At 38.9% G+C, this 26,733-nt stretch overlaps 1 protein-coding gene across 1 annotated transcript in view; it reads left to right on the top strand.

The window, feature by feature from the left end:
* Positions 1-26,733, top strand: part of ZYG11A (zyg-11 family member A, cell cycle regulator) — a 73,565-nt gene continuing 46,832 nt past the window's right edge. Inside the window, 2 exon segments of the mRNA XM_047868885.1 lie at positions 1-155; positions 13,950-14,115. Of these exon segments, the coding sequence (XP_047724841.1) occupies positions 66-155; positions 13,950-14,115 (256 nt within the window). The 5' untranslated portion in view covers positions 1-65.

Here is a 26,733-nt window from a genome sequence, read left to right as displayed (position 1 = left end):
CTCGCGGGATCCGGGTCCGCGCTCGACGCTCGCTCTCTCCTGCCGCCCCGCCGACGGGGGTCGCCATGGTTCACTTCTTGCACCCGGGCCTGTCGCCCAGGAATATCGTCCCTCCCGACGCTCAGAAGGATGCCCTGGGTTGCTGCGTGGTGCAGGTGAGCACCGGGGCGGGGACGCGAACCTCGGCGGGACGCCGCGCTAGCCAGGGAGTCGTCGGGGACTGTGCGAAGGCACTTGCTGGTTCGTTTGGCTGACGTGGGGTAAAGTCTGAAGAGTGAGCCGAGGCTGGGCTTCTGTCGTCGCTGGGGAAGTGCACGCTGGAAGGGAGTTTTCTGTCCCGGGGGTCCCAGCCTCTGGGCCGAGCGCTCCGACCTGGCGCCGCAGCGTTCAGGCTCGGCGAGGGCGAGTCCCGCCCCCCCGGCTGACCCGAGGGCATCTCCTCCTCTGGTCTGCGATTCTCATCTGTGGAGGCAGCCGCCGTTTGCTGAGTGGTGTAAGTTCGGACGTAAACTCTCTAGGCTTGGCCGGCAGTTGACGGTGGCGCTTATTATTGTCATAATGAACCCAAATGCCCCCGACCTCGACCGTACTGCCACGTGCATTGTGGACGTGGTACTGCGTAGAGACTGTGACCCAGCAGTCCCTAGTACCCGAGGCCTGTGCCCCGGAACTCTAGCTGGAAGCCGCTCGTGCGTCCGGCGAGGGGGTGGGGGGACTAGAACCCCAAGACTTGAAATCCTTTCAGTTCACGTGTACCCCCTTCCGCCCTCCCTCCAGGGAATTCCTATTAAACTACACCTACAAAAATGCAAACCAACAGAGTGTATTTTCTGCTGTGTGTTAAGTATCGCGTTTCTAGAGTAATCCGGTTATCTCTAGTCTTTTGTATGCATTGATAGTCTCCATTTTTCTGTGGTCTAGGGCAGTTGAGAACTCTAAAGGTTAGTTGATTTGCTTAAGAACCTGAACTTGACTTCGGGTGTTCTGGGGTCAGATTCCACGTTCTACAACGCCCCAAGGGCCACGACTCTTAGAACTCAAAATCCACTTAAGGCTCAACCTAAAATATGGAGGGAAGGAAACGTTCATTGAGGTTGTACTTTACGTGCAATACCTTGTTGGAAGGTTGTTGTGCCCTACAACGATTTGTCCTGTACTTCTCTGTACTCTGTTGGATTCACTTTTAATGCTGCTATATAATTTGTAAATTTGTTTGTAGCAAATAGAAAAGCTGGGTTTTTAAGCATGTACTATATAGCACAGTATCTCAAGCACATTTTTTGTTGACGCTGATTGGAATTGAAACAAGATTTTTCCCTAGAAATCAAACCAACCCATTTTCTGCCTGGTTCCATAGTGTACTGCATACATTCGTTTTCTTGGTAAGATTTTATTTTCAATTAATCTTGAAAATTAACACATTTTCGCTTATATATATTTTCCCATTTATGTCATCTTTAATTTTATTTAGTAATGTGTTGTAGTTTTTGATAATAAAGGTCTGTGACATATTTTGTTAAATTCATCCCTATTTTTGATACTGTAAAAATATTTTGGAAAAACAATGCAAAGAATTTTTTGGTGTATTGCTCTTGCATCCTGCAATCTTGCTAGATTCACTTTTTTTAAAAAGATTTCTTAAGATTTTCGTCACAGTTATGTCATCTGCAAATAAAGACAGCTTAACTTTATTCCCTTTTAGTCTATGCTTTTTTTTAAGTCTATGCTTTTTATTTCCTTTTTCTAAATTGTATTTTCTCTAGAACCTTTGTAAAATGTTGAAGTGGTGAGAGTAAACATCTTTGTATTCTAGATCTTTCACCTTTAAGTATGATACTGGTTAAAGGTTTTTCCATAGATGCCCATTATCAAGTTAAGGATGTTTTCTTCCATTCCTAGTTTGCCAGGAGTATATTTAAAAAAATATATATTTTTTTATGTTTTTATTTTTGACAGAGAGAGAGAGAGAGAGAGAGCGCGCGAGCGAGCATGAGCGGGGGAGGGGCAGGAGAGAGAGGGAGACATAGAATCAGAAGCAGGCTCCAGGCTTTGAGCTGTCAGCACAGAGCCCGATGCAGGGCTCAAATTCACAGCCTTGAGCGATCGTGACCTGACTGAGCCACCCAGGCGCCCTTGCCAGGAGTATTTTTAAAATCATGAATGTGTGTTGAATTTTGTCAAGTGCTTTTTCAGCATTTATTAAGATTATATGTTTTTGTTGTTTTTCTGTTGATGTGGTGGACTTTCTAGATTGTGAATTTAACTTTACATTTACATCTAAACCCCACATGGTCATGATGTATTGTTTTTATATATCACAGGATTTTATTTGCTGATATTTCGTTAAGTATTTGTATGCCCCGTGTTTATGAGGGAGATTGCTCTCCAGAAATATTTTATCTAGTTTTAGTATCACGATAATGCTGGCCTCAAAAATGAATTGGGAATTGTTCCTTGTTCAATTTTTTTTCCTATTCAATTTTTTGAGTTTGTGGAGGATAGATATTATTTTTTGCCTTTTTAAAAATTTAATTGTTTCTTTTGAGTAAACTCTGCCCTCAATGTGGGGCTCAAACTCATGACTCTGAGATTATTTCTTCCTTAGGTGTTTAATAGCACTCATCAGTGAAGCCACTGAAACTAATTTCTTTGGGAGAGCTATTCATATACTTCATTTTATGTTTTATAAAAGCATCAATTTATCGAGTCATAACATTCCTAAATATGTATGCATTTATTAATAGATTATCAGTTTTTGTAGTTATTTAAGTAATTTGCCTATTTCATCTGAGTTACCAAATTTATTGGCAAAATTGTTCATAGGATACCTTTTTGTCATTTTAATTCTTATAGGATCTGTAATGATGTTCCCTCTTTTGTTCCTGGTATTGGTGTTTTCTCTTTTTACTTTCTCTTAGTCTTTGTATCTAGGGATTTAATAATTGTTAGTCTTTTTGAAGAACTAACTTTTGGTTTTGATTTATATCCATTGCACATCTGTTTTCTCTTCTGCTTGTATCTTTATAATTTCTTATGTTTATCCTTGGGTTTAACTTACTCTCTATCTTTTTAAGGTGGAAACTTAGGGCATTAAATTTATAAGTTGTTTCTAAATTTTTTAAAATGTTTTTAAATTTATTTTTGAGAGAGGCATAGCGCAAGTGGGGGAGGGGCAGAGAGACAGACAGACACACACACACACACACACACACACACAATCTGAAGCAGGCTCAAGTCTCTGAATTGTTAGCAAAGAGCCTGATGCGGGGCTTGAACTCATGAACCTTAAGATCATGACCTGAGCCAACGTTGGACGCTTGACAGACTGAGCCACCCAGGCGACCCTTACATCTTGTTTCTAATACAAACATTTCCTCCAATAGTGCTTTGGTTAATACCCATAAACTCCGGTATATTGTTCACAATATTTTCTAATTTCCATTATGATTTCTTCTTTGAGCCATGGGATGTTTAGAAATGTATTGCTTCATTACCAAATAGTTGGGGATATTTAACATATCTTTTTTTTTTAAGGGGGGGAGGGGAGAGGGAGAGAGAATCCCAAGTAGGCCCCTCACCCAGTGCAGAGTCCTTCACTTGGCTCGATTCTAGGACCTGAGCTGAAATCAAGAGTTGGGTGCTCAACCAACTGAGCCAGTCAGGCCCTCCACACATCTTTTTTTTTTTTTAATTGACTTCAAACGAGGGGCGCCTGGGTGGCTCAGTCGGTTAAACGGCCGACTTCGGCTCAGGTCATGATCTCGCGGTCCGTGAGTTCGAGTCCCGCGTCGGGCTCTGTGCTGACAGCTCTGTTCTGTGATTCAGAACAGGCCGAATCTGAAATCAGCCTGCTTCAGATTCTGTGTCTCCCTCTCTCTGACCCTACCCCGTTCATGCTCTGTCTCAAAAATAAATAAACGTTAAAAAAAAAAATTGTAAATTGACTTCAAACATAATTATTGTTAGAGACCATACTCTATGATTTTAATCCATTTGTATACATATATTTTAAATGTTTATTTATTTTTGAGATAGAGAGCACAAGCATGGGAGGGGCAAAAAGGGGTGGGGAGACAGAGGGTCCAAAGTGGGCTTTGCACTGACAGTGGTGAGGCTTGAACTCAGGAACTGTGAGAATCATGACCTGAGCTGATGCTGGACACTCATCAGACTGAGCCACTCAGGTGCCCCTTAATCCATTTACATTTATTGAGATTCGTTTTATGGCTCAGATATGATTTATCTTGGTGCACACTTATGTGCACTTAAAGATATATATTGTACAGCAATATATATGGGTTTTATCTATGAATGTCAGGTGAAGTTGGTTGATAATGTTAATTTTCTATATTCTTACTCCTTTTCCAGCTCCTTGTTTTTTATCAGTTGTTTGAAGATGAATGTTCATTTCCAACTCTGGATTTTTCTTTTTATTCTTTGAGTTTGCTTCATGAATTTTGAAGCTGTTAGTAAGTGCATATACATTTAGGAATTACGTCTTCCTGATGAATTGATCCTTTTATCTTTATGTATTCTGGTAATAGTCTCGCCTTGAAGTCTTTTTTTGACATTAATATAGTTAACTCCGTTTTCCTTATGATTGGTATTTGACAATCCTGTATGGTTGTTCATGTTTAAAGCACATCTCTTGTAGAAAAGGTCTTTTATTCAGTCTGACAGTCTGCCTTTTAAATCAGAGTAAATGTGATTATCAAAATTGTTGTGTTTAAAGTCTGCTGTGTTGCTATTTGTGTTTTATTTGTCCTGTTTGTCATTTTGTTTCTTCCTTTCCTGACTTGAACACTTTTCAAGTTTCATTTTATCTCTCCTATTGACTTGCTAGTTCTGCTTCTCTCCTTTACCTTCTTCCAGTCTCTTTCCCCCCTCCCCCCTTCTGTCAGTCTTTAATGGTCACTCAAAGGTAGCAGTTTTTAAAGTGTGGATTAAGGACCTCTGTGGTCTTTAAGGCCCCATTTTCTTTCTTTTTTTACATTTATTTATTTTTGAGAGACAGAGACAGAGCATGAGCAGGGGAGAGGCAGAGAGAGAAGGAGACACCACGCTCCAGGCTCTGAGCACGCTGTCAGCACAGAGCCCGATGTAGGGCTTGAACCTGTGAACTGTGAGATCATGACCTGAGCCAAAGTTGGACGCTCAACTGACTGAGCCACCCAGGCGCCCCAGTGTGGAATTGGGTTTTTAACTTCTTTTATTTCTAAATGAATTAATACAGGTTTTAAAGATTTCTGAGTTTTAACTTATGTAGTAACATGTTGATAGATAGAATCCAGTTTTTAAGAGTATAAAGTGGTCCTAAGACCAAGAAGTTTGAGAGTCACAGCTCTGGGTTTTAAAATACACATTTGACTTGATCACATTCTACTTTAAAATATATCAGTTTAGGGGCACCTGAGTGGCTCAGTTGGTTAAGCATCCGACTTCAGCTCAGGTCATGATCTCACTATTCGTGAATTCGAGCCCCACATCTGTGCTGACAACTCGGAGCCTGGAACCTGCTTCAGATTCTGTGTCTCCCTCTCTTTGCCCCTTCCCCACTCAGGCTCTGTCTCTCAAAAATGAATAAACGTTAAAAAAAATTTTTTTAAAATATAGCAGTTTACCTTAAAACAGTATTCTTTGATTTTTTTTCCCTTTTGTTTTGTCCTTGGTGCTAGTGAGATAATATACCTCTTACTTCTCCATGTTATAAATTGCACAATTTATTTCTTTATTTTTGCTTTGATCAGTTATTTCTTAAAGACATTAGGAAATAAAAAAGTTTTTTTCTTTATCCACATTTCCATTTCCATTACTCCCTTTTTCTTAAATCCCAAATATTCATCTTCTTTCCTTTTTCTTCAGCTTAAAGAACATTTAACCTTTCTTATAGTGTAGATTGGTTGGCAACAAGTTCTCTCTGCTTTTTGTTTGAGAATATCTTTATTTCAGCTTTATTTTTGAAAGCTATTTTAATTGTACTTAATTTTTTTCCCCTATTGTACTTTTTTGGGAAAGATTTTGTTTTATTAAATTTTTTTTTTTTTAATTTTTTTTTTCAACGTTTATTTATTTTTGGGACAGAGAGAGACAGAGCATGAACAGGCGAGGGGCAGAGAGAGAGGGAGACACAGAATCGGAAACAGGCTCCAGGCTCTGAGCCATCAGCCCAGAGCCCGACGCGGGGCTCGAACTCACGGACCGCGAGATCGTGACCTGGCTGAAGTCGGACGCTTAACCGACTGCGCCACCCAGGCGCCCCTTATTAAATTTTTTTAATGTTTATTTATTTATTTTGAGAGAGAGAGAGCAGGGGAGGGGCAAAGAGAGAGAATTCCAAGCAGGCTTTGCACTGTCCGTGCAGAGCTGGATGTGGGGCTCAAACTCACAAACCTTGAGTTCATAACCTGAGCCAAAATCAAGAGTTGGACACTTCACTGACTGAGCCACCTAGGCACCCCTCAACATAAGAATTTTTGAGGAACACAGTCTATAGCAAGGAGTGAGGGCTAATTTTAAAGGAGTGATTTGGGGGACACAGCCCAAGGCAACCTTAACACATCATTAACAAGTCTTAACAAATGTTAAGAATCTTGATGAGATTAGTGGAATCTATGAGAGAATGGAGGGAGATTTGAGACCTGGAGACACAGGGAGGAAGGCCATGTGAAGACAGAGATCATTTTTGCTGCCTCAGTTGGGGAGAGCCAGGAGCTTCTACAAGCTGATAACAGTTTTTCCCTTGAGCCTTCAGAGGAGAATGGCCCTGCTCTCAGGGGACTTGTTTTCTGGACTTCTGTTCTCCAGAACTGTGAGAGAACAAACTTCTGTTGTTTTTAGCCATCTCATTTTTTTTTCTCAGTCTTTATTTAATTTATTTTTTAATTTAATTTTATTTTTTTATTTAAAAAAAAATTTTTGTTTTAACGTTTTATTCATTTTTGAGACAGAGAGAAACAGAGCATGAACGGCGGAGGGGCAGAGAGAGAGGGAGACACAGAATTGGAAGCAGGCTCCAGGCTCTGAGCCATCAGCCCAGAGCCCGACGCGGGGCTCGAACTCACGGACCGCGAGATCGTGACCTGAGCCGAAGTCGGCCGCCCAACCGACTGAGCCACCCAGGCGCCCCTTAATTTATTTTTTTAATTTACATCCAGGTTAGTTGTAATATAGTACAACAATGATTTCAGGAGTAGATTAATGCCTCTTACCCATTTAGCCCATCCCCCCTCTCACAACCCCTCCAGTAACCCTCTGCTTGTTCTCCATATTTAAGAGTTTCCTCTGTTTTGTCCCCCTCCCTGTTTTTATATTATTTTTGCTTCCCTTCCCTTGTGTTCATCTGTTGTGTGTCTTAAAGTCCTCATATGAGTGAAGTCATATGATTTTTGTCTTTCTCTGACTAATTTTGCTTAGCATAATACCCTCTAGTTCCATCCACGTAGTTGCAAATGGCAGGATTTCATTCTTTTTGATTGCCTACTAATAGTCCTGTGTGTGTGTGTGTGTGTGTGTGTGTGTGTACGTGTACACACCAAATCTTCTTTATCTATTCATCCATCGATGGACATTTGGGCTCTTTCCATACTTCGGCTATTGTTGATAGTGCTGCTGTAAACATCGGGGTGCATGTGCCCCTTTGGAACAGCATACCTGTATCCCTTGGATAAATACCTAGTAGTGCAATTCCCGGGTCGTAGGGTAGTTCTATTTTTAATTTTTTGAGGAACCTCCATATTATTTTCCAGAGTTAGTCATCTCATTTTTTGTGGTAATTTTAGCCACACTAGGAAACAAATTCTAACTTCATTCACCTCCCTTCTGTCTTCTTTGAGAGTTTCATGTTGTCAGAACCAAACTGACAGGGCAAGGGAATCTGTTCAGGAGATCTGCTTTATTCCAGTAGAGAGCAGGGTAGAGAAGATTAAGGAGTGAGTCTGGGTAGGAGGTAGGTGGCAAGTGCTGTAGTACAATTCTGCTTACATAAAGTTTACAGACATGGAGAACTAAATAGTATACAAGATAATGATTGTCTCTGGGTGAAGGGATGGGAAATAGCATCAGAAAGGGACTGCAAACATACTGGTATATTCATTTTAAGCTATGGGATAAATACAAAAGCGTATTTTAAAAATATACTTTATATTATATTTTATTTTTATATTTGAAATGTTTTATAAATTTTCTTTAATTTTTTTAATGTTTATTTATTTTTGAGAAACAGAGAGACAGAGCATGAGCAGGTGAGGGGCAGAGGGAGAGGGAGATACAGAATCCGAAGCAGGCTCCAGACTCTGAGCTGTCAGCACAGAGCCTGACGTGGGGCTCGAACCCACAAACTGTGAGGTCATGACCTGAGCTGAAGTTGGTCATTTAACCGACTGAGCTACCCAGGTGCCCCTGAATGTTTTATAAATTTCTAAATATCTTTTATGTGGATTTAGTCTTTAGTATACTATATTTTTATTTTTGTTCTTTTTAAAAAATGTTTATTTTGAGAGAGAAAGAGCGAGAGCAAGTGCACAGGGGAGGGGAAGAGAGAGCAGGAGAGAGAGAATCCTAAGCAGGGTCCTCGCTGTTAGTGCAGAGCCCTATGCTGTGTTCAATCCAACAAAATGTGAGATCATGACCTGAGCTGAGATTAAGAGTCAGTGCTTAACTGATTAAATTAACAGATTAAGTGTTTAACAGATTAAGTGCTTGACTGACTGAGCCACCCAGCCATCCCTACTATGCTATATTTTTTAAATGGGGCTGTCATGTAGTAATATGGCAAATAATGTTAGAAAATCTTAAAACTAAATATTTGGGATCAAATGTTACAAACATTTGCAAAGTAAGAGAAATCCCCAGGACCCCCACCTAATCCAGATAAAGTGGAAAACATCACTGTAAGCAGACCCTAAATCTTTGACATTTACCAATATCAATAACTTGGGATTGGAGGCTAGGCTTTTGCCAAAATCTGGGAGGGAATTTGAGTGGATACTGTAAACTATAACTATATATATAATATAAACTAATATGGGCTAACAAAGGCTGGCTTTACTTTAGTGAAATGGTAGATCTAAAAAAATTTGCTTATGGGAAAGGGAAATGGGGAATGCTGTCAGTTTTGGTGTGGATTTTGAGTAGATAGATACCTCCTTAAAATTTGCTACTGGGGTGCCTGGGTGGCTCAGTCAGGTATCCAGCTTTGGCTCAAGTCACAATCTCACGGTTGATGAGTTCAAGCCCTGCATAAGACTCTGTGCTGACAGCTCAGAGCCTGGAGCCTATTTCAGATTATGTGTCTCCCTCTCTCCGTACCTCTTTCCCCACTTGTGCTCTTTCTCTTTCAAAAATAAGTAAACAAAAAAACAATTTGCAGGGCGCCTGGGTGGCGCAGTCAGTTAATTCGTTCGACTTTGGCTCAGGCCATGATCTCAAGGTTTTTAGTTCGAGCCCAACATCAGGCTCTCTGCTGACAGCTCGGAGCCTGGAGCCTGCTTTGGATTTTGTCTCCCTCTCTGCTCCTCTCCTGCTCGCATTGTGTCTCTGTTACTGTCTGTCTCTCTCTCTCAAAAATAAATAAACATTAAAAAAAAATTTGCTACCATAGGCTTGTCTTCACACACATTCAGGGTTTTTTGTTTGTTTGTTTATTCTGAGAGACAGCACAGCTTGGGAAGGGCAGAGAGAGACTCCCAAGCAGGCTCCACACAGTCAGTACAGAGCCCAACGTGGTGCTCAGTCTCATGAACCACAAGATCATGACCTGAACCAAAATCGAGAGTTGGACACTTAACTGACTGGGCCCCACATTTAGGGTTTCTTGCTTGGTTCAGGAAATCTATAGTTCAGAAATTATCAGGGTGAGCCTTGGTAATTCCCCTGGGGTAACCATAGTTTTGCAGAATCTCTCTGATGTGAACATCTTTTTTCTTCTTCTTTTAAGTTTATTTATTTTGAGAGAGAGAGAGTGCAAGAGAGAGAGAGAGAGAGACAGAATCCCAAGTAGACTCCACGCTGTCAGTGCAGAGCCCAGTGTGGGGTTTGAACTCATGAACTGTGAGATCATGACCTGAGTGGAGATTAAGAGTCATATGCTTAACCAACTGAGCTACCCAGGCGCCCCTGTGACATGTCTTCTACCCAGGCCTCATAGGAGTCCAGTAAATAAAATCCCATTAAAAGTGCGTTCACAATCTTAATTTATGAACCACGAATCTCCATGAGTAAAATTCAACAGAATCAACAACAGGATTACATTCCAGGAAACTTAAGGAAATGGATTATTAAAACACTATAAGTATATTTAAAAGTAAAGATATAAAAGATGAAATAAGTCATGAAAAAAGAACAATATACAATTAGACTATGAAGAAATATATACCACTAAACAAAGAGATAGTGACCTGGGAGATAGATGTGTAGAAATTACCCACATGAAGTATAATCTCCATTTTCCCATGGGCCTGTAAACCAATTCTGGCTTTTAAGACCTAAGTAGAAGTCTCCTGAGACTCTTTCAGGGAATCTTTTTGCTTCCCTCAGTCTTTTGGACATGAATTCTGACCTGGGGAGTTGGAGCAACTAAAATTTTGGGAATGCAAAATTGTAGATCCATTTGGCAAGAACAGGTTGGCACTTTTCTTTTTTTAATTTTTTTTTTTTTAACGTTTATTTATTTTTGAGACAGAGACAGAGCATGAACGGGGGAGGGGCAGAGAGAGAGGGAGACACAGAATCCGAAGCAGGCTCCAGCCTCTGAGTCATCAGCCCAGAGCCCGACGCGGGGCTCGAACTCACGGACTGTGAGATCGTGACCTGAGCTGGAGTCGGACGCTTAACCGACTGAGCCACCCAGGCGCCCCGGCACTTTTCTTATATAAAGTTAAATACAGACTAGTAGGAAGTGTGGAATCCCAGGGACCCAGGAATCCCATTCCTAGGAAACTACCCAAGAAAAATGAAACCCAGATTCACATAAACTTACATGAATATTTATAGCAGCTTTCTTCAAAACTGTCTAAAACTTTAAATAATACAAATGCCCTTAATGATAAAATTGTGGAACATGCGGTATAATACTTCTCAGCAATAAAAAAGGAACTAATTACAAAAACACAACATGGAAGAATCTTGAATGCTTTATGGGGAGTGAAAGAAATCAGATTCAAAAGGCCTACATGTTGAATGATTCTATTTATATGACATTTTGGAAAAGGGAGAACTCTGGGGACAAACACAGATTTGGTTGCTTGGGGTTGGTGGGAGGGATTGTCTATAAAGGGACATGGGAATTTTTGGGTTATAGAACTGTATGTTTATTATGGTGGTGTGGCACATGACTATGCATTTGTTAAAATTTGTGGAACTAAGTACACCAAAAAGTAATTTTTTTGCTATATGTAAATTAGACCTCAGTTAAAACACACACACACACACACACACACACACACACACACACACACACACACAGAAATGAATAGGAAGAAAGTGATTACAGTAGTCTCCCTTTATCTGAGGTTTCACTTTCTGTGGTTTCACTTACCCTAAATCAACTGTAGTCCCGAAGTAGGTCATTGTTTGTTTTATTTTATTTTATTTTTTTAACGTTCATTTATTTTTGAGAGAGAATGTGAGCAGAGGAGGGGTAGAGAGAGAAGGAGACACAGAATCTGAAGCAGGCTCCAGGCTCTGAGCTGTCAACACAGAGCCCCACGTGGGGCCTGAACTCACAGACCGTGAGATCATGACCTGAGCCGAAGTGGGACACTTAACCAACTGAGCCACCCAGGCACCCCTCAGGTCATCTTCTCTTGGCATATTGTCAGAAAATCATTAGTAGTCTAATGCTGCTTCACACTGCCTGTGGCATTCACCTCACTGCTTTTCATCATGTAGCCATTTTATCATTTCATATCCTCACAAGAAGGATGAGTACAGTACAGTTAAGATATTTTGAGAGACAACATTGATATAATTTATTACAGTATATTGTTAATCTCTTACTGTGCCTAGTTTATAAATTAAACTTTATTTTAGGTATGTAGAGGATAGAGGAGAAACCAGTCTGTATCGGGTTTGGTACCGTGGGCAGTTTTAGGCATCCACGGGGAGTCTTGGAATGCATCTTCTGTGGATACGTGGATAAGTGGGGGACTACTGGATAGCATGTGAACTTATTGGAGAAATTTAGTTATGAAGAGGAGTAACTGAAGAGAATGTGGGTTTCTGCAGAAGGTGTTTTTGTTTTTAAGGTATATAGCAGAACAAATTATATGTTAAGAATGATCCATTTGAGGACACTCTGAAGATGTATGCATGAAGAAATGATAGGAGGGACCAAGGCAAGGGGGGATGAAGTCAGTCAGCACATGTGGAAGTGTTGGGCTTTGCAAGGAGGTACACATTTTCTTTTTTTGTTTGTTTGTGTTTTTAAAGTTTATTTTTGAGAGAGAACGCACACAAGCAAGGGAAGAGCAGAGAGAGAGAATCCCAAGTGGAGCTTGAACTCAGGAACCATGAGATCATGACCTGAGCTGAAATCAAGAATTGGATGCCTAACCCAGGTGCCCCGCCCCCCCCAATATTTTCCATGTAAGAGGAAAGTAAAGGAAAGATGCATGCATTTTCCGGCTAAATTTGATGGTGAGATGGCCTCATTTTTCTCCATGAAGTGAGTCAGATTCTGATAGCATAAAATGCATTTGAGGAATAAGTAGAAGGCATGGAATAATTCTTGCCTGATGTTGGGAGAGTACCCTGTCTTGAAGACCTTATGGACAGACAACTGTCTCAGAGCTACGGAGGGCTAATTTGAAGTTAATGATTATGAATTTGCTGTGACATGCTATGTTATGGGAATCTTCCTCCTTCCCAGAGATGATTAGCTGCTGTGTGTTGCCACAAAAAACTAGTTAGTAGAGTTCTTCTAAGAACGGAGTTTTGTCTGGAGAGGGAATAAGGAGTTGAGGGTATTTGCAAAGGAGTAATTTTTACTTTGGATCATGGAAGGAACTTAATCATTTGAAAGTGGTGTGGAAGTCAAGGAATTATTCCATGTTGAAGCCTCTGACAAAGGTAACAACCTCTGTTTGACCTATGTCTATCTCTTCGTGTCTGATACAATGCCATGCCTTTCAAATATTTGTTGGATAAACAAATGCCAGTTTCTCTTAGAGGAGAAAGAGACCATATGCCTCTTTACTCTCACCTCACTGTCAGTTCTTACTCTTCTACAGCAGCCTGGTATAGCACACTTACATTGTGAACACTTGAGGGTAAGAATAGGCAGGCCTCGGGCACCTGCATGGCTCAGTCAGTTAAGTGTCTGACTTTTGGTTCAGGTCATGATTTCATGGTTTGTGAGTCTGAGCCCCGCGTCAGACTCTTTGCTGCCGGTGGAGAACCTGCTTGGGATTCTCTCTTCCTCTCTCTCTGCCCCTCCCTGGCTCACACTCTGTCTCTCTCAAAATAAATAAATAAACTTAAAAAAATACACTTAAAAAAAAAAAAGAATAGACAGGCCTTATCCTCTGGGACATAGTAATCACTGAGTAATAAATATTTGTTGAGTGAATGACCATGTGATGTCTGTTTGAGTTGCCCCTGTGTTTCATTGAAGTTGTCAGATTTCTTGGTTGTGTTCCCCACTATTAGCTCCAAAAGGATTAAAATAATATTTTGCTCATTGCTGTATTTTCAATGGCTGGCACACAACAGGTGATGAGTGAAGGATTGAGAGAACTTGTTTTTTTTTCAAGATACAACAGAAATAGATAAAATCTTCCATTCAGTTAACAGTTGGAATAAGGTGGTTTCGTTACATATAAATCATGTAAGTCACTACTAGGGTAAGGAGAATGTATCTTCAGATATCCTTACCAACTAGTTTGATGTCTTTTGCATGGTCTACTTCTGTGCTGAGTTTTTCTGGATGTATTCTAACAAAGTTTGTTTTCTAGGAGGAGGCATCTCCCTACTCTTTGGTCAACATCTGCCTGAACTTCCTGATTGCTAACCTAGAGAAATTGTGTTCTGAAAGATCTGATGGAACATTGTGCCTTCCAGAGCATTGGAGTTTTCCTCAGGAAGTAGCTGATCGATTCCTTGGGGTGATGACATGGCAAGGTAATAATAACACTCTTTTATTTTAATTTTTTAAAGTTTATTTCTTTATTTTGAGAGAGAGTGCGCTCTCGCGAGCACTCTTGGATGAGTGCATGGGGGAGGGGGAGAGAGAGAATGCCAAGCCCGTGTGGGGCTCGATCCCATGAACTGTAAGATCATGACCTGATCTGAAATCAAGAGTTGGACACTTAACCAACTGAGTCACCCAGGTATCCCTATTTAATTTTTTTTGATAAGGTTTCTTTATATTGTACTCTTAAAGCATTTTACTATTTGAAGAGTGCTTTCATATCCAGTTCCTGTTTTACTCCTCACAACAAATGGATGGGAAATAGGGAAATAATTTCCATTTTATTTGTGTGGAGATTTGAATCTCAGAGTCTTTCTGGGATCCCTTGCAGGAAATTTGTCTTGTTTCTAGGTTTATCCTGCTATTAGCTTAGCAGAGTGAAGACAATGGAGAACTAAACCAAGTTCCCACTCATCTGTTTGCTCTCTAGCTTTTGAAGTGCTGTTCCTATAGTCTTGTCTCCTCTTTTCGTTGTGAATACGAGACTTAAAAATCTTTTCATTTACTTCCCCTTGTAGTGAGGCTTTCAAAACCTCACCAAAAGTTGTTATTTTACTTTTTGATTACAGCCTTCCTGGTGGATGTGAAGTATTTATTGTGGTTTTGTTGCATTTCCCTAATGAGTAATGATGTTGAGCATTTTAAATGGTGTTTAATTTATCATGTTACTGTTTTTTTTAAGTTTATTTATTTTGAGAGAGACAGTGCAAGTGGGGGACGCGCAGTCTCCACACAGTCTGTGCAGAACCCAGTGTAGGGCTTGAACTCACAACCATGAGATCATGACCTGAGCTGTAATCAAGGGTGGGACACTTAACCAACTGAGCCACCCAGGCATCTCCACTTTTTTTTTTAATGTTTATCAGTTTTTTCTTAATATAAAGGCTTTTGGTAACAAATTACTGAGATGTGTTTCACATACTATATAATTCACCTACTTAAAGTGTACAGTTCAATGGTATTATTATTTTTGTTTTTAGCGATTTGGGCGGCTGTCATCACAATCAATTTTAGAACATTTTTTGTCACCTCAAAAAGAAACTCCTTACCCATCCCCCAATCCTAAGCAACTACTCATAGACTTTTTATTTCTGTGTTGTTTTTTTTCCCTGAACATTTAATATAAATCAAATTGTATAATATGTGGCCTTTTATATCTTCTTTGGAGACATGTCTATTCATATCCTTTGCCCAGTTCTTTCTTTTTCTTTTTTTTTCTTTTTATTTACTTATTCTTTTAATTTAAAAAAAATTACTAATTTTTTAGTTTACATCCAAGTTAGTTAGCATATAGTGCAACAATGATTTCAAGAGTAGATTCCTTAATGCCTGCATTTAGCCCACCCCCTCCCACAACCCCTCCAGCAACCCTCTGTTCTCTATATTTAAGAGTCTCTTATGTTTTGTCCCTCTCCCTGTTTTTATATTATTTTTGCTTCCCTTCCCTTATGTTCATCTGTTTTGTATCTTAAATTCCTCATATGAGTAAAATCATATGATATGTGTCTTTCTCTGGCTAATTTCACTTTAGCGTAATACCCTCTAGTTCCATCCACGTAATTCCAAATGGGAAGATTTCATTCTTTGTGATTGCCGAGTACTTTTTTTTTAAATGTTTATTTATTTTTGAGAGAGAGAGAGGGAGGGGCAGACAGAGAGGGAGAAATAGAAAATCCCAAGCAGGCTCAGCACTGTCAGCACAGAGCCCCAGAAATTTAAAAAAATGATCACCATGATAAATCTAGTTACCATCTGTTAACCATACAAAGGTTTTACAATATTACTGACTATATTCCCTATGCTGTACATTACATCCCCATGTCTTATTTTCTTGTTACAAGTCCCTTATCAGTTACATGGTTGCAATTATTTTCTTCCATTCTATGAATTCTCTTTTCACTTTGCTGATAGTGTGTTTTGACTTACAAACAGTTTTAATTTTTTAATGTTTATTTCTGAGAGAGAGACGAGTGCGAATGGGGGAGAGGCAGAGAGAGGAAGACACAGAATCCAAAGCAGGTTCCAGGCTCTGAGCTGTCAGCACAGAGCCCAACGCGGGGCTCAAACTCACAAGCTGCAAGGTCATGACCTGAGCCGAAGTCGGATGCTTAACCGACTGAGCCACTCAGGTGCCCCAAAAATGGTTTTAATTTCCATGAAGTCCAATTTATCTATTTATTTTCTGGCTCATGCTTTTGGTATCATATCTAAAAATTCATTGCCAAATCCAAGGTCCTAAAGATTATACCTGTATTTTCTTCTAAGAGTGTTGGTTTTTTCACTCCTACACTCTTAGGTTTTTGGTCCATTTTGAGTTTATTTTTGTATATGGCATGAAGTGTAAGAGTCCAGCTTTATGTTTTCCATGTGCCTATACAGTTGTCCCATTACTATTTGTTGAAAAGTTTATTCTTTCACTATTGAATGGTGTTGGCACCCTTTTAAAAAATCAGATGACCACAGAGCATTGTGTTTATTTCTTACCTTCATTTCTGTTCTGCGAAGCAATATGTCTATCCTTTGTCTGTATGACCCTATCTTGATTGCTGTTGCTTTGTAGTAAATTTTGAAATTCGAAAGTGAGAATTCTCTTTTTAGGATTGTTTTGGCTATTCTGGGTCCTTTATATTTCTGTATGAAGTTTAGAACCGGTTGGTCAGTTTCTACAAAGAATCCAGCTGGGATTTGAATAAGGATTGCATCAAATAGGTACGTTAATTTGGAGAGCATTACCATCTTAACAGCATTAAGTCTTCTGATGATGAACATGATGTCTGTTTATTTAGATCATCTTGAATTATTTTCTAATGTTTTGCCATCTTAACCATTTGAAATCTTCATGAGTTTGGGTTAACTTTCTATTAAACTGGACTTTCATTTCTTTGAACAGTGTTTTCTAGTTCATGTATATAAGTTTACACATCTTTTGTTAAATTTATTTCTAAGTATTTTATTCTTTTGATATTATTTTATGTGGAATTGCTTTCTTAATTTCATTTTTGTTATTTACATATTTATTTACTTATATTTATTTATTTTTTTGAGAGAAAGAGGGAGAGGGGCAGACCCGGGGATCATGACCTGAGCCAAATCGAGCTTAACCAGCTGAGCCTCCCAGGTGCCCCTTAATTTCATTTTTGGATTGTTTATTTTTAGTGTACAGAAATATAGTTGATTTTCTTTTTGAAATGTACAAAACTAGAAAATGTAAATAAACCTCAGTATATTCAACCTAAACAATTATCAACTCATGGCCAATCTTGCATCATCCACACACCTACCCACCTTTGTCCTGCCCCCAGATATTTTGAAGTAAATCCCAGGTATTATGTTATTTCAACTGTAAATGTAGGTGGGGAGTGGGGCTTGTAAAATGTATATACATAACCGTAATTTTAATTTAACACTTAAAATTTTAATATTCGTTTTTTAATATCAGATAGTGAGCGTTCATTTTGACTGATTGTCTTACAACTTTTAAAAACCTTTGTTTGAATTAGTATCTAGGTGAGGTCCATATATTGTGATCGGTTGATAGGGTTTTTAGCCCTCTTTTGATCTACAGGCTATCTCGTATTATTTTGCAATATGTATGTTATATGTGTATATATCTCTATCTTTGTGTGTGTGTGTGTGTGTGTAAGACTTTATTTTTTAGAGCAGTTTTAGATTTACAACCAGATTGAGGGTACACACACGCATAGTCTCCCCTATTGTCAACGTCACTCATTAGAATAGTACTTTTTTTTTTAACCAAGGATGACGCTACCTTTGACACCTCATAGTCACCCGGAGTCCATGTTTTAGTTTAGGGTTCGCTCTTGGTGTCGTGTATCCTGTGGGTTTGGACAAAAGTATAAAGACATACCCATCATTATATCATAAAGAATATTTTCACTGTCCTAAAAATCCTCTGTCCTCTGCCTGTTCATACCTTCCTCCCATGCCTGGCAATCACTGATGTTTATATTGTCCCCATAGTTCTGCATATTTGGAATCCTGTGGTAGGTAGCCTTTTCATATTGGCTTCTTTCACTCAGTAATATGCATTTCACTCCATGTTTTTTATAGCTTGATAGCTCATGTCTTTTTAGTGCTGAATAATAGTCCATTGTCTGGATGTGCCACTGTTTATTCATTTACCTACCCAAGGATGTCTTGCCTCCAAGTTTTGGCAATTATTGAATAAAGCTGCTGTAAACATCTCTGTGCAGGTTTTTGTGTGGACATAAGTTTTCATCTCCTTTGGGTAAGTAACAAGGAATGTAATTGCTAGATCATATGGTAAGAATATGTTTAGTTTTGTAAGACACTGACAAACTGTCTTCCAGAATGGCTTTTGTACCATTTTGCATCCCACCAGCAGTGTATGAGAGCTCCTGTTGCTTCACATCCTGCCCAACTTTTGGTGTTTTCAGTGTTCTGGATTTTGGCCATTCTAATAAGTGTGTAGTGCTGTCTCACTGTTGTCTTAATTTGCATTTCCCTGATGACATGTGATGTGGAGCATCTTTTCCATATGCTTATTTGCCATCTATATATCATCTTTGGTGAGGTCTTTGGCCCACTTTTTAATTGGAATGTTTTCTTACTGTTTTTGTTTTCTTATTGTTAGGCATTCTTTTTTTTTAATGTTTATTTTTGAGAGAGAGAGAGCACACACTAATGTGAGTTGGGGAGGGGCAGAGAGGGAGACAGAGGCTTCGCACTGACTCCCATGCGGCGCTTGAACTCACAAACCATGAGATCATGACCTGAGCCAAAGTTGGATGTTCAAATGACTGAGCCAGCCAGGCGCCGCATGAGTTCTTTATATGTTTTTGGATAAGTCATTTATCCGATATGCCTTTTGCAATTATTTTCTCCCAGTCTGGCTTGTCTTTTAATTATTTGGATATTCTCTTTCACAGAACATATGATTTTAATTTTATTTGAATTAAGTTAAATCAAATTTTGTTTTATTATACTTCTAAATGTTTATTTTTGGGTGAAAGAGAGTGAGTGAGGATGGGGCAGAGAGAGGGGGCCAGAGGATCTGAAGCAGGCATTGCACTGAAAGCAGTGAGTCCGATGTGGGGCTCAAACTCATGAACTGTGACATTATGACCTGAGCTGAAGTTGGACTCTCAATTGACTGAGCCCCACAATTTTAATTTTAATGAAGTCCAGCTTATCAATAATTTTTTTCATGGATTGCGTCTTTGGCATTACTATACCCATTATACCCATAGATTTTCTTCTGTTACATTCTAGGAGTTTTATAGTATTGTGTTTTACAGTTAGGTGTGTGATCTGTTTTTGAGTTAATTTTTTTAATGCTTTTTATTTTAACGTTTGTTTATTTTTTGATTCCGTGAGCAGGAGAGCGGGGCAGGGGGACAGAGAATCCCAAGCAGACTCCAAACTACAGAGCCCAACTCGGGGCTTGAATACACAGACCCTAAGATCATGACCCTAGTCGAAATCAAGAGTCAGATGCTCAACTGACTGAGCCATCCAGGCACCCCTGTTTTGAGTTAATTTTTGTGAAACGTGTTAGTTAGGTCTGTGTCTAGATTCATGTTTTTTTGTTTCTGTTTCTTCATGTGGATGTCCATTTGTTCCAACATCATTTGTTGAAGAAACTATATATTTGCCATTGAATTGTCTTGGTTCTTTGAGTTAAAGATCAGTTGACTGTATTTATTGGGTCTGTTTCTGGGCTCTCTCTTCTGTTCCGTTAATATCTTTATTCTTTTACCAGTACCACACTGTCTTGATTACTGTAGTTTTATAGTGAGTCTTGAAGCTACGTAGTGTCAGCTCTCCAACTTTGTTCTTTTCTTTCAATATTATGTTGGCTGTTCTAGGTCTTTTGCCTTTCCATATAAACTTTATTTATTTATTAAACATTTTTTTTTTTAATGTTTATTTTATTTTTGAGAGAGACAGAGCCCGAGCAGGGGAGGGGCAGAGAGAGAGGGAGACACAGAATCCGAAGCAGGCTCTAGGCTCTGAGCTGTTAGCACAGAGCCTGACGTGGGGCTCGAACCCACTAACCATGAGATCATGACCTGAGCTGAAGTCAGATGCTTAACCAATTGAGCCACCCAGGCACCCTCCATATAAACTTTAAAAAAAATTATTTTTAATGTTTATTTATTTTTGAGACAGAGATGAACGGGGGATGGTCAGAGAGAGAGGGAGACACAGAATCTGAAGCAGGCTCCAGGCTCTGAGCTGTCAGTACAGAGCCTGACATGGGCTCGAACTCATGGACCGTGAGATCATGACCTGAGCTGAAGCTCAATTGACTGAGCCACCCAGGAGAATATAAACTTTAGAATCAGTTTATTGACATTCACAAAATAACCTGCTAGGATTTTTATTAAGATTGCATTGTATCTGTATATCAACCTGGGGAAAACTGATAACTTGAAAAAAAATTTTTTTTTGTTTGGATATTTATTTATGTTGGGGGAGAGTGCAAGTGGGCAAGGGCAGAGAGGGGAACAGAGGATCTGAAGCAGGCTCTGTGCTGACAGGCTTTCAACAGCAAGTCCAATATGGGCTTGAACTCACGAACTGAGAGTTCGACCTGAGCCAAAGCCAGATGCTCTGCCCACTGAGCCACCCAGGTGCCCCTAAAAATTTTTTTTAATTCCAGTGTAGTTAACATACAGTGTTATATTAGTTTCAAGTGTGCAATATAGTGATTCAGCAGTTCCATACGTCACCCAATGTTCATCACAAGTGCACTTCTTAGCCCCATTACCCATTTCACCCATACCCCTACCTCCCTCCGGTCTGGTAACAGGAGTGTTTGTTCTTCACAGTTAAGAGTTGTTTCTTAGCTTATTTTTCTCTCTTTCGCCCTCTCTTTTTTTCTCTTTGCTCATCTCTTTCTTAAATTCCACATACAAGTGAAATCATATGGTATTTGTCTTTCTCTGACTGACTTATTTCATTGAGCATGATAGTCTCTAGCTGCATCCATGTTGTTGCCAATGGTAAGATTTCTTTCTTTTTTATGGCTGAATAATGCAAAAAACTGATATTTTATAACATTGAATCTTCCTGTTCATGAACATAGAATATCTCTCCCACTTATTTAGTTCTTTGATTTCATTTATCAGTTTTCTAGTTTTCCTCATATAGATCTTGTACAAACTTTTTTAGATTTATACTTAAGTATTTCATTGTTTTGGGGTGTTGATGTAAATGGTATTCTATGTAATGTCAAATTCCCTTTTTCATTGTTGGTATATAGGAAAGCTAGTCACTTTTTGTATAGTAACCTTGTATTGTGCAATCTTGCTGTAATATTAGTTCCAGGCGTTGTTTTTTTGTTTTGTTTTATTTTTTTGTGATTCTTTCTGATTTTCCAGGTAAATAATATGTCACCCGTGAACAAAGAGCTTTATGTCTTCCTTCCTAATCTCTTTTTTCTCTGTCTTGTCTTATTGCATTAGCAAGGACTTCCAGTACAGTGTTTAAAAGGAGTGGTGAGAGGGGACATCCTTGTGTGGTACCTTATCTTAGTGAGAAAGTTTTGAATTTCTCACCATTAAGTATGTTAGTTGTAGATTTTTTGTAAATAGTTTTCAAGTTGAGGAAATTCATCTCTATTTGTCGTTTACTTAGAGTTGTTATTAGGAATGAATGTTGGATTTGTCAAATGCTTTTTTTTTCATTTATTCATATGATCATGTGATTTTCCTTTTTGCATGTGATGGGTTACATTAATTGATGTTTGAATGTTGAGCCAGCCTTCTATACCTGGGATAAATCCATTTGGTTGTGGTATAGATTTCTTCTTATATGTTTTTGGATTCGGTTTGCTAGTGTTTTGTTGAGGATTTGGTTTACTGATTTTGTTGAGAATTTTTGCATCTGTGTTCATAAGAGAGATTTATCAGTAGTTTTCTTTTGTAATATCTGTGTGGTTTTGCTGTTAGGGTAATGCTTGCCTCAAAGAATTAGTTAGGAAGTATGTCCGTATGTCCTCTGCTTCTATTTTTTTTTTTAAGTTTATTTATTTATTAGGGGAGAGAGAGAGAGAATGATGTTGGGCTTAATCCTATGACACTGGGGTCAAGACCAGAGCTGAAATCAAGAGTCGGATGCTCAGTCCGACTGAGCCACTGAGCCACCGAGCCACCCATGTGTCCCTTCTCTTTCATTTCTGATACTAGTAATTTGTCTCCTCTTTTTCTTTTTTTTTTTTTTTTTTTTTTTTTTTAACTTAACCTGGACTTTTTAAATAAACAGCTTTTGGTTTTGTTGATTTTTCTCTATTGATTTATATTGATTTCACATTTTCAATTTCATTGATTTCTGTTCTAATTCTTACTATTTCTTTTCCTCTGTTTAATTTGGATTTAATTTGTTCTCTTTTTTTTTTTTTTTAATGTTTATTTATTTTGTGGGAGAGAGAACATGCACACACGTGAGCAGGGGAGGGGCAGAGAAGGAGGGAGAGAGAATCCCAAGCAGGCTGCACACTGTGAACGCAGAGCCTGATGTGGGGCTTCAACCCACAAACCGAGATCACAACCTGAGCTGAAATCAAGAGTGGATGCTCCACCGACTCAGCCACGTAGGCATCCCTAATTTGTTCTTTTTCTAGTTTCCTAAGGTGGAAATTTAAATGATTGATTTTATTTTATTCTTAAAAATTATTTATTTATTAATATTTTATTTTTAAGTAATCTCTACACCCAATAGGTGGGCTTTATCTCACAACCCTGAGACTAAGAGTCTCATGCTCCTCGGAGTGAGCCAGCCAGATGCCCCAAGATGATTGATTTTAGATCTTTCTTTTCTCTTATATGTATTCAGAGCTGTCATTTTTCCTCTAAGCACTGCTTTCACTTTATCCCACTAATTTTGATAAATTGTGTTTTCATATTGTTCCAAATTTAAAATTTCTCTTATTACACTGTAATTAACTAATTGTAATTTAAATAAAAACTTGGGAAAAGAATAAAATAGAAAAAAAAAAAACCCAAAAAACAATTTAAAATTTCTCTTGAGATTTCTTCCTTGATCCATATATATTTTTTTAATGTTTGTTTATTCTTGAGAGAGAGTGCAAGTGGGAGAAAGGAAGAGAGAGAGAGGAAGACACAGAATCCAAAGCAGGTTCCAGGCTCTGAGCTGTCAGCACAGAGCCCAACACAGGGCTCAAACCCATGAGCTGTGAGACATAACCTGAGCCTAAGTCAGACACTTAACCGACTGAGCCACCCAGGCACCCCTCCATATGTTTGTTTAGAAGTGGATTATTTAATCTCTGTTTGTTTAGAGATTTTACAGTTATTTTTATATATTTATTTTACTTTTTAAAATGTTTATTTACTTATTATGAGAGAGAGAGCGCATGCATGTTTGTGAGCAGGGGAGGGGCAGAGAGAGGAAGAGAAAGAATCCCAAGCAGGCTCCCCACCGTCAGTGTGGGAGCTAGATGCAGGGCTCCATTTTAGGAATCATGAGATCACCACCTTAGCTGAAATCAAGAATCAGATGCTTAACTGACTGAGCCACCCCAGTGCCCCCAGTTATTTAATTTTTTTTAAAGAAATTGTGGTAGTTTTTCTGTAGTGTTTTCCCACAATCTGGATTTTTCCATTGTTTGACAGTGCTGTGATTTTGACTATTCCTCTGATCCCTGTAATCCCTATAAATTGAAAGTTAGAGGTAGAGGCTTGATCATATTCAGGTTTGATGGTTTTGGTTGTACCTTGTACTTCCTTAAGGGGATTAATTAAGTCTGGTTGTCCGGATGGTTTTGTGATTTTGGTGGTCATAGATGGTCATTGCCTAGATCCATTAAATCATCAGAGAATTCTTGTACCTTTGACTTTTAGTATTAATTACTCTTGACCTTTCTGACTTCAGAGTATTTCATTTTTCTGTTTTTTTCTTGTATCCTTGGTTACTCTGCCATAATTTCCTTATATGCTCCTGTTTTTCTATATATCCCTTAAGTGTTTTATATTCCTTAAGGTTCCATCTTGGGTACCCATCTCACTTTATACACTCTTTGGGTCTGTGGGTAATCTTTTTAAATTTTTGTTGTTGTTGTTTAGCTACCACTTATTCTCCGATTCCCCAGAGTTCCCAGCACAGTACTTTTATTTTAAGCTCTAGAACTGCATATCCAGGATGCCTCATGGATATACTGCATTTCTTCTCTGGGCTGTTCAGTCATCATATTTTTCTGGTTTTCTTCCTTCCTCAGTGGCCGTGCTGCTGATCTGTTTCCTTATCTAGCTCCCCTTGAAGGACAGTACAAATTAAAGTTTTAAGATATCTGGCTCTGATGCCAGACTGTCTAGGTTTGTACAGTCATGACTATTAGATGTTTCCTTGGGCCAGCTACTTAACTTTAGTATGCCTCAACTCATCTGCAAAAATGTGGCTAACAATAATCCCTACCTCATTGGGTTTTATGAGGATTTGGAGAGTTAATATATCTAAAACGTTTAGAACATTCAGCAGCTGTTAGTTGCTATTATGACTGTTATTCCTCATTCTACTGACCTTAAATGTAAATGTTTTCGGTACTTTGTCTTGCTCCTTTTACATTCCCATGTTATCCATTCCCACAGTTTTAAATACTGTCTTTGTGCCAGTTAATTTCAAGTGTTTATACTTCAGTCTTGTAGGTTTAAAATCTATAGAATCTAGAATGCCAACTGATATTTTGGGGAATTCTGAAGGTGTAACAACTACTCAGATCTGTTTGGTTGTGGTGTAGAATTCTTTTTATACATTGTTGGATTCAGTTGACTAATATTTTGTTGAGGATTATATTATACCATAATTCTTCTATAATTTCTTTCAGAGAATAGAAACAGAGGACATAGTTCTTAACTCATTCGTTGAGGCCAGCATTACCCTAACAGCAAAACCACACAGATGTTATAAAAGAAAACTACTGACAAATCTCTGTCATGAACACAGATGCAAAAATCCTCAACTATTCAGATCTGTGTTGAGCTGGGCTGTGAACGCTGGACCTTATACCTCCCAACTCAGTTTTGGAAATGGGTCTGCATGGGGAAGTGGTGTGACCTTGGGTGGGACAACTGTTTGTCCCATTGGACTACAGCCAGTGTAGTCCCCATAGATGAGGGCTGTTAGCTGTTGGCACTCCCAACAGATCTAGTAGTAAGTCCTTTGTTCCTAAAAAGGATCTAGGTGTCCTATTGCAGCATCTACTACACTGCCATTTTCCCCATCTCCAAAATGACCATCTACCTATTTGTTTAGTGACATTTTTCATTTCTTCTTCTCTCCTTGGTAATATTGAAACATTTTCTACTTTCAAATATATATCTCATTCTTTTCCTCTTACCTCCTATCATAGATACCTTTTCTTTCCTTTCCTCTGACCTCATATGCACTCTCTTCACTTCTACTTTTGCCCCTTGGCAAGCTCTGCCACACAGCAAACAGTCCTCTTAAAGTTTAATCAGATCTGGACATTACCTCTGTCACTCTTGAAAGGCTTCTCCTTGTACTTAGGATAGAAAGTCAGTTTCTTGCCCTGGTCTGCACGATTGACTCTTCTTGCCTCTGTCTCTAACCTGTCAGATGCTGGTATCCCCTCATCAACTGTGCTTCAGCCATACTGGTTTGCTCTTATTTCACAGAAAAAAACCAACCTGTTTCCCACATCAGGACTTCAGCTTTTCCTTCCATCTAGAATGACAACTGCTACCTTCATCTTTCATGTCCTTCAGGTCTCAGCTTAAACATCACCTCCTCAGCCTCCTCAGAGAGACAGAGGATTCTTGTTTTCCTTTTTCATTTCCTTACCCCTCTATCATGTTCTTGTTTGTTTCCTTTAGAACTCTCACTACTTTTATTTTATTTTATTTTATTTTATTTTATTTTATTTTATAATTTATTTTTTATTTTGAGGGAGAGAGAACGCATGTGTGAGCAGGAGAGGGACAGAGAGAGGGAGAGAGAGAATCCTTAGCAGGCTCTGCTGTCAGCAGAGTGCCCAAAATGGGACTCAGTCTCACGAAGTGTAAGATCACGACCTGAGCTGAGATCAAGAGTCAGATGCTTAACCCACTGAGCCACCCAGGTGCCCCTTACTACATTTCAAAAATTTTTTAATTTAAATTTGAGTTATTTAACATACAGTGTAATATTACTTTCAGGTATACAATCTAGTGATTCAACACTTAACCTACAACACCCAGTGCTCATAACAAGTGTATTTCTTAATCCCCAGCATCTATGTTACTTTCAGGTATACAATCTAGTGATTCAACACTTAACCTACAACACCCAGTGCTCATAACAAGTGTATTTCTTAATCCCCAGCATCTATGTTAACCCTCCCACCCACCTCCCATCTGGTAACCATCGGTCTGTTCTCTATAGTTAAGAGTCTGTTTCTTGGTTTGGCTCTCTCTCTCCCTTTTTCACTTTGTTTTGTTTTGTAAGTTCCACATAGGAGTGAAATCATACTGTATTTGTCTTTCTCTGACTGACTTATTTCCCTTAGCATAATACCCTCTTGCTCCATCCATGTTGTTGCACATGGG

Source organism: Prionailurus viverrinus, chromosome C1 (genome assembly GCF_022837055.1).
Source record: "Prionailurus viverrinus isolate Anna chromosome C1, UM_Priviv_1.0, whole genome shotgun sequence".
In the NCBI taxonomy this organism is placed as follows: domain Eukaryota; kingdom Metazoa; phylum Chordata; class Mammalia; order Carnivora; family Felidae; genus Prionailurus; species Prionailurus viverrinus.
This window is presented reverse-complemented; position numbering and strand designations above follow the sequence as displayed.